At 33.2% G+C, this 7,694-nt stretch overlaps 2 protein-coding genes across 3 annotated transcripts; one reads left to right on the plus strand and one right to left on the minus strand.

Annotated features, from left to right (window-relative positions):
* Positions 1–158: 158 nt before the first annotated feature.
* LOC112784681 (uncharacterized) lies at positions 159–3,451 on the plus strand. Of its 2 annotated transcripts, none has more exons than XM_025827972.3 (4): positions 159–615; positions 1,339–1,491; positions 2,364–2,443; positions 3,087–3,451. In XM_025827972.3, exons 2-4 carry the CDS (start codon positions 1,378–1,380, stop codon positions 3,163–3,165), a joined length of 273 nt encoding a protein of 90 aa, XP_025683757.1. In that variant the 5' UTR covers positions 159–615; positions 1,339–1,377; the 3' UTR covers positions 3,166–3,451. The 2 variants fall into 2 exon arrangements, with proteins under 2 accessions (XP_025683757.1, XP_025683758.1); XM_025827973.3 differs by having other exon boundaries at positions 247–615; positions 1,345–1,491.
* Positions 3,452–4,263: 812 nt separating this feature from the next.
* LOC112785214 (septum-promoting GTP-binding protein 1-like) lies at positions 4,264–6,420 on the minus strand. The gene is made up of 6 exons (XM_025828659.3): positions 6,121–6,420; positions 5,932–6,043; positions 5,754–5,850; positions 5,597–5,636; positions 5,398–5,481; positions 4,264–4,813 (listed from the first exon to the last, which is right to left on the minus strand). Exons 1-6 carry the CDS (start codon positions 6,418–6,420, stop codon positions 4,649–4,651), a joined length of 798 nt encoding a protein of 265 aa, XP_025684444.1. The 3' UTR covers positions 4,264–4,648.
* Between the last annotated feature and the right edge of the window lie 1,274 nt (positions 6,421–7,694).

Raw genomic sequence — 7,694 nt, forward strand, 5'->3', positions numbered from 1 at the left:
GTATAATTATAAATATAATAATAAAATAATAATATTATAATACATTATGCGGTTTAGATTGAATTGGATTGGTTATATCCGAAATCTGATCCGATCCAGCGGTTTACAAAAAATAGAATCCAATCAAATCCAAATTAACATGATTTTAGTCTATTTTCAATTTAGATCGAATTGAATAAACGATTTAATGATCGGTTTGAATTTGAACACCCCTAAATTGTCAATTGCAAGTGAGTCGTCACCGTAAAAAATTTGAATAAATATCGAATTCGTCTTAAAAAATTGAATAAATTCGCCTTACTCACAGTCATCCCCGCCGTTTTCTCCATTGCCGGCACATCACCCTCCAGTCGGCATCGCTTCTTGCTCTCGCCGGCGCCCCTAAGCTCCGCAGCGATTCTCTTCCCTGTTTTGCTGACGTTCTTTCTCTCCCCGAGGCCTGAGTTCTGCCGCTTCTGTCTTGTACTCGAGTTCCGGTGCCGCTGCTGTCCGCGAGTCGTCGTTGCTCGGTGGCATCAGATCTGCTGCCTCAAGCTCCGCCGTTCCCTTCTCCGGCTTGTCTGCTGCCTTCCTCCACTTCTTCGAACTGTTCTGCAGCTGATCTGGCTCTCTGTGGTACTGTTTCCCAAACTTTGACAGTTAATTTTCAAACTTTGCAGCTGATAGACAAAAGCAACTGGTAAATATTTGCTGGCATAGAAGCAAGTGCGGTTGAATTTAGCAAGATTGCAATTGATTCTCGTGATATGCATGTTTGGATACATTTACCTTTTACCTAATGCCAAAAATTACAAAATTTCATCACTTACACTGCTGTATTATCAAACTATAAGTTATTAGCCATCAATCCAGCATTGAATTTTTCAATTGTTACAGAACTTTAGAAAACCGAAATTTTATAAGTTCATACAAAAAGTTGTGATATTAGTATTTGATATCAATTTAAATCGAACTGCATTGTGAATATATATCTGATATGAGAACATGACATTGCTACCAACAATATTAGGGAGATTTTTTTTTTCTTTTTATTTATTGATTTACAATCTCGTGGATCAAATGTTCAATGTTAAATGATAATTCTAATAAGGTTTGAGCTTGCTAGTACTGTACTTCCCCTTAACTTAGCATATTCTAGTATGCATAATGCGTTTTGATTTTCTTCAGTCATAAATTTTGATGTTTAAACTTGTTTGTGAATTTTTAATGATAAATTATAGAGAAGTTATTATGTAAAATTGTGAAAAACTTTGAATTTTATTAGCTTAGAAATCATTGAATTTAAATATTTAAAATTATATGTTGAATCTTTTATAATGTTATTTCTATTTAAAAAAGGTTCAGTTGAACTAAGAAGAAGAGGATTAGAGGAAGAAGATGAGCGAACCGAGGCCAGTGCCGAGGAGAGAGAGTCCATGGGGAATCACCGGAGAGGGTCATCGTGAACCCAAAGCCCACCGGTGTAACGACCGTGTTGAAGATGTCGTTCAGGTGAAACCCCCTTCATCAATTTCACCCCATTTTTTCCAGTTGTCTTCTTTTCTTTCAAAATCGTTTCATTTGTGTTCCATAGTTTGCATTTTTATGAGGTCCATTTTGTAATGTCTATTCTTGTGATCACAAACCGCCAACCCTTCGGCCATAGCCATCAGAGCAGAAGGACCGGGATAAGTTATATTGTTAACATAAAAAAATCCGATACAATCGGTTCCAAAATCGGGATGGTGAAAACTCAGGTGAAGTCGACTTCACGGGAAGCTGACATCTGAGAATCGTTGGATGAAAATTTAGTCAAATCAGTCAAATCATCTAACGGCTCTCAGGTATCAACTTCACGTGAAGTCGACTGCATTTGAGTTTCTACCGTGTATCTGGCCCAAGGGGATTTAACTTGGATCTCCTTAACCATTCATAAAGGGCCAAAACATATATTTAAGTCGCATGTTGCTTTTGTTGTTTTTCATTTTGATTTTATTTTGTTTTGTTTTGTTTTATTTTGATTCTTTCTATATTCATGATTGTTTGGTTTTCATTTCGTGCAATTTTGCCCTGAGAAAATTGTAAATGAGTCCCAAGTTTCATAGTTTTCACAGTGACAATGGAAGCATTCTTGCTACTAACATGACTCTTTCTAAATTGTGCCTCAATGTGTAAAATTTGTCGAAATCTCATATTAGAACACAAGATAGAGGATAGAAATATGCAAATTTTGTATATGTATATATATATATAAGTATATAACCTATTAGAATGGCCATGATAGAATGGCTAATGTGAGTTGAGTTTTGAGGTCTATGGTTATTTCAGCTTGTTATCTTTATTTAGTTGGTATAAACTTGTTGTTATTGTCTCAAATTGTGCAGGCTTGTTTCGAGGGAAACCCATTTAAGACAGTTCCAGGGCCTTTCAAGCTCTTCTGGAAATGCATGCGTTCTAAACCTGGGTGAGTATTATTGGTATCATCTATCTATGCTGGACTATGAATATCTTTACTACTGAATGTTGTGAATTAGTTCAACATTCAATTTCAACATATGCATGTCTATATAGTATATACTACAACAACAACAACAAAGCCTTGTCCCATTAAGTGGGGTCGGCTACATGAATCAAACGACGCCATTGTGCTCTGTCATGTATCATGCTAAAGTAGTTAGACTATAACCTTGACGAAATAGATGTTAGGGCAGTCGTTTCGGCATTCATTGAGAATGTGGACCCATAAGTAAGTAGGGCGCTTTGAGTCCGTTCTTTTGGGTATTATAGACCCTGGTATTCATTGAATTTCTAAACGATTGGGAGGATTCAATGAAAGAGAAAGAGTCAGCCTTCTTGGTAATTACCTAAGTAATATTGCTATATTACATTAGGTTACTCCATAAGTTCTTGAAACCTAGAGAGGCTTTATGCAAAGAGTTAGTCATTATTAGAATCATATCAACTATTTCTTGATGCGCATACAATGAAGCTGGCAATTTTATTGTGGGCAGGAGTTTTCCTATCTCACAAATAGCCCCTAAAAGTTTTCTAATTGCATTTTTGCGAGTGTTTTGTCATGTTGCTTATGACAGTTTTGGATTTTGCAGTGAGGAACCAACGGAGCCATTTACCTATCTGGATTTGGAACCTCCAAAGAGAGAGGAGAAACCTGTAAAAGTTGAGTAATGCCATTCCTACAAATCCCTTTGGTTTCAACTTTATCACTCAACATGGATGCTTTTTATGCAAATCATATGTAACTAAATCTATCTCTGTTGTTTTGCCATGCAAAATAGGCATTATATGCATCTTGTTCTGCGGTATATGTTGGCATGTTGCTTGTCCAATAAAAAGCATGGCCACTTGCATTGTTGAAATAACTTTAACAATAATTTCTTGATCACATGTTCATTGTTATAATCGCCACAAATAGCATGTTTGTTACGTAGAATATAAATTCCAGTGTTTGCAACTCCTTGCTCCACCACTTGCTGTAAAATTAAAATGATAAAACATACCTCTTTCCTAAGGAATGATAATGTTGTCTTTCAAAATTTAAATATCATTCTTATTACATTGGGACATTGAGTTACTTTTGAAATGTTTGGAATACAAATAGAAGGGGAAAAAAATTAGAAACAATTATTTATCCAAAATGCAGGGACAAAAATAATATTGTAACCAATAATTTAAATTAGACAAATGAGTTTGTAATTATATTTACTTTGTAAGGTACTTGATTATTATCTTTCAAATGTCAAAGAAAAACTTAAATAACGATTCCAACTTCAAAGATTAAATTGGCGCTTTACTCTGTAATATCTTATATCAATGGAGCCATGTGATAAGTCTTCTGTAATTAGTTTATATTAGGTTAAATTATACAGTTGGTCCCTACACTTTTAGTGAAATTGCAAATTAGTCCCTATACTTTAAAAGTTTGTAATTTGGTCTCTAAAGATAATTAAAATTTGTAATTTAGTCACTATCGTTCAAAAAGTGTTTGATTTAATAGAATATTCTCAGTATATTCTCTATTTTAACAGAATATTCTATTAAATCAACACTTTTTGACCGGTGGGACTAAATTGTAAATTTTAATTCTCTTTAGTGATCCAATTACAAACTTTTAAAGTATAGGGACCAATTTGCAATTTCACTGAAAATGTAGGGACCAACTGTGTAATTTAACCAAAATAAGTTTCAAAGTAAAATGTTCATTTGCAAAATGAGTTTATATTGAACTCATTGAATAAAAGTTGCCAAGGAAAACAACATAACATGAATGAAAAAGGCACAATAATTGTGATCCATGAGGAAACACGCCATTATTTTCACTCAATCTAAATACATATCACGTAGTCCTATTACATTTTGATGGTGGGTTGAACATGTCCCTGTCCCTCATATAAAAATGACAAGAGCATGAATTCAAGCTTAATCCTTGGTTCTCTATAGAAATATTTGTAGTACTTACTATTTTTTTAAAACACCAAGTTGATTCATCATCTCCACTTTTAAATAGAGTGTAGAACTTTAAAAAAAAAAAAAGGATCAATATCTCAACCTAACAACTCGATTGCCCTATGAGGTTTGCCAACTCTCTTGAGGCCCGGTTGACAGAGTACTTAATAAGATGAAAAGCACTTTGATCATTCTATGTATCCTTTTAGAAATCAATTATTGGCTCTCCAACATTAAGATTTCTTTCCAATGTCCATGGTAAGTCAAAAAGTTTGGCAGTGATGAATTTGAAGACCTTATTGACATTGATATTGTAGGTGGCACTTGAAAAGAACAATGTTGCATTGAGGGCTTTGGCATATGCTCTTGCCTGTTCCATGTGACAAACACATCACAAACATCAATTATCATCTTGTTTAATATATGATATTCTGTCTTCTAAAGCTTATGGTACTAAACATGCTGTGCTTGTTAATTAATAGGCATGAGAATATGGGGTGGTGGTGGATTCGTTTTCCTTTCCTTTAGGTTCAATGATCATTCAACATGCATTGTTTTTTACTTTTTTCCAAATAATCAAACATGGGGTCCCATATGATTAATTGAATATTAGGTATGAACCAGTTTGCAGAGATTCTTTAAAGTTATGCAGGCAATTCTACCCGGTTTTAAAGGGAAATAACTGGTTTATTTTGGTCTATTTTGATATACTATCAGTGTAAAAATAACTATATTGATACTGACCGTGTGAATAGTCATAAAAAAAATGATGTGATTAAACGGTTATGTAAAATGTTTTACACTGTCAATGTATCAAAATAAAACTCTTTTGACATTATATGAAATACTACTTGTTTATGACTGAGGGTTAATTTTATTTTCACTAGATGCAGGAGTATTATACCTTAACTTTTTTATGGTAGATGATCAATTAAGAATGTCTTTAAATTTTACCTGACTGGCTATGGTCCATTGCATATCAATTGGGAGCTGAATGAAATCATCAAACTTGGTTCCTACCAATACTGGAATTGCTGTCTGCAAAAATTTAAGCACACATCATTAATAAACATTCTTGCAAAACTGCCTTAACACCTCAATAAACAAGATTCATCATATATAAATCACAATGCCAAAATATATAATAATATACCCTGTTCCATTTCCTGGCTTCTTTATACCACCCTATGACACTGAAATCAACCAATTCACAACCATGCAATAAAATTGAAATCAGATTGGTGGGAACTGGGAACTCATCTAAGCCAACTAGATTGAATTCTAAAACAAACAGCAGATCATGTTCATACCTGTTTAGTGTGCATCTACTAGTGAGATCAAACATAATCAAAATTGCCACAGAGTCCTTGCATGCTAATGGGATTTGGTCCTCTGATTTTTCATCACCTGCATGGATTAATTAGTTAACTAATTACAACAAAAAATTCTTAACTTGTATCTTAATCATGGATGTATGTAGGTAGGTACCTGCTATTTCCCAGATAGAATATGAGATTCGAGCACCTTCTACAATTAAAGTTTTGCTATGGTGTTCACCTTGCTTGTTATCTTTTTCAGTTTCAGCACCTACATATTTCATCTACAACAATAAAAACCATTAAAATTTGAATTCAATAGCTGATCAAAATAGATTGAAATTTGATTAAGAAGGCTAACCAAGAAGCTTGTTTTTCCAATATGGGAATCACCCAAGAGGCTTATCTTCAATGAAACCAAGTCAGAGTCCATGTCATGTGTGTGAAGAAGCTGATGAGGTGGTGGTGTTACCGGCTCCACCAACTCCACGGCGGAGGAGGAGGAGGAGGATGGTAACAGCATGCGGCGGTAGAGAGAAGGAGGGGAGCAGAGGAGGAAGTGGTGGAAGAGGCGATGAATGTATCGCCGGAGGATGGAAATGCGGTGCTGAATGCGGCGGCAGAGGCTGCCTCGGATGATACTCCGGCGAAGCTGGAACATGTTTTCTTGTTTCTTTTCGTTGAAAAATATGTTTGCTGTTTTGTTGTGTTTTGTGTGTGTGCTTTGTTACCTTCATTCTCATGAGTATATAAAGAGAAAGGGCATTGTTGGAATAAAAAAATATGTATATATTATAGGAGTATTCCCTATTATATTTTTACATGTTCTCAAGAATAATTGATGATACCTTCAGACTCAAGTTACTTCAAAATTAGACTGTACATTTATGGAAGGGAAGAGGCACTTTAATTTAAATTAAAAAGAGTTGACTCAATTTGAAATAACTCTACAAAAAGAGGGGAAAAAATGAAAAAAAAATTTGGATAAATTGTCATTTTTAAAAAGTTTAATTATTTTATTAGTCTTTATAGTTTTATCAAATTTACAATTTTTTTTTTTTGGTGACTAAATTTTTTTTTCTTTTTTAATTTTAAAAACAGTGTAAAGACCCAATTGAAAAGAAAAAAAAAAGTATAGAGATCTAATTGAAAATTTGATGAAACTGTAAGGACCTTAAAAAAATTAGATATATAGTCATTTTCAAAAGGCTAACATGCTGAAATATGAAACAAAACTTGATCACAAGAGATTTATGTAGTTGTGAATTGATTTTTATTTATCTGAAGGTTTTCAATATTTGTTGGAGTAAAGCTAATATGAAATACATTAATCATTTGCACAGACACATCTTTAATTTCTTGATTTAATTAAGAATTATTTTAATTTATTAAATTTTAAGGCCATATTAAAAATGATGAAGAATCATTTTTGGCTTGCCTTTGTCTTTCTTTTTTTATATATATATTTTGGATTAATATCTGTGTATAATTTTGTTAGTTATATATTATTGGCAGTTCAATTAAGCTGGCAATAATATTAATAGACTATATCTTGCATTTTCCCTAGGCAAAATTTAAATTCTAAGAGAATTATAGACTACTCTAACTAACTCATATGATTGCATGATGAAAAATCAAAAATGTATTGTCAGTTATAAATATTAAATAAAATGTAATACCAAATACAAAGCATATATGAAATCATTTAAAAAATAAGCTTTTGCTTTACCCAGAAAGGATAAACAAATAAGCTTTGCAGCTGAAAAACAAGACAAGATCATGCATAGGTTGTAAACATGTTCCCATAGAAAACATGTGGAATGGGAGACTGCCCATATTGTAATATTGTTTATTTAGATGAATAATTTTAAAGTAAGTTTTATAATTATAGGCCATAAGACCCACATGCTGAAATTATTTAATCAGTTATGGAGT

The sequence above is a fragment of the Arachis hypogaea genome, chromosome 20 (assembly GCF_003086295.3).
Source record: "Arachis hypogaea cultivar Tifrunner chromosome 20, arahy.Tifrunner.gnm2.J5K5, whole genome shotgun sequence".
NCBI lineage: Eukaryota > Viridiplantae > Streptophyta > Magnoliopsida > Fabales > Fabaceae > Arachis > Arachis hypogaea.

Excerpts from the sequence above, each read along its gene's own strand:
- LOC112785214 (XM_025828659.3), bottom strand. The coding sequence starts at position 6,420 with ATGTTCCAGCTTCGCCGGAGTATCATCCGAGGCAGCCTCTGCCGCCGC. Across the intron at positions 6,044-6,120 it reads TTGGAAAAACAAGCTTCTTG|ATGAAATATGTAGGTGCTGA; the intron begins GTTAGCCTTCTT and ends TTATTGTTGTAG. Across the intron at positions 5,637-5,753 it reads AGTAGATGCACACTAAACAG|TGTCATAGGGTGGTATAAAG; the intron begins GTATGAACATGA and ends GGTTGATTTCAG.
- LOC112784681 (XM_025827972.3), top strand. The coding sequence starts at position 1,378 with ATGAGCGAACCGAGGCCAGTGCCGAGGAGAGAGAGTCCATGGGGAATC. Across the intron at positions 1,492-2,363 it reads GTGTTGAAGATGTCGTTCAG|GCTTGTTTCGAGGGAAACCC; the intron begins GTGAAACCCCCT and ends CAAATTGTGCAG. Across the intron at positions 2,444-3,086 it reads TGCATGCGTTCTAAACCTGG|TGAGGAACCAACGGAGCCAT; the intron begins GTGAGTATTATT and ends TGGATTTTGCAG.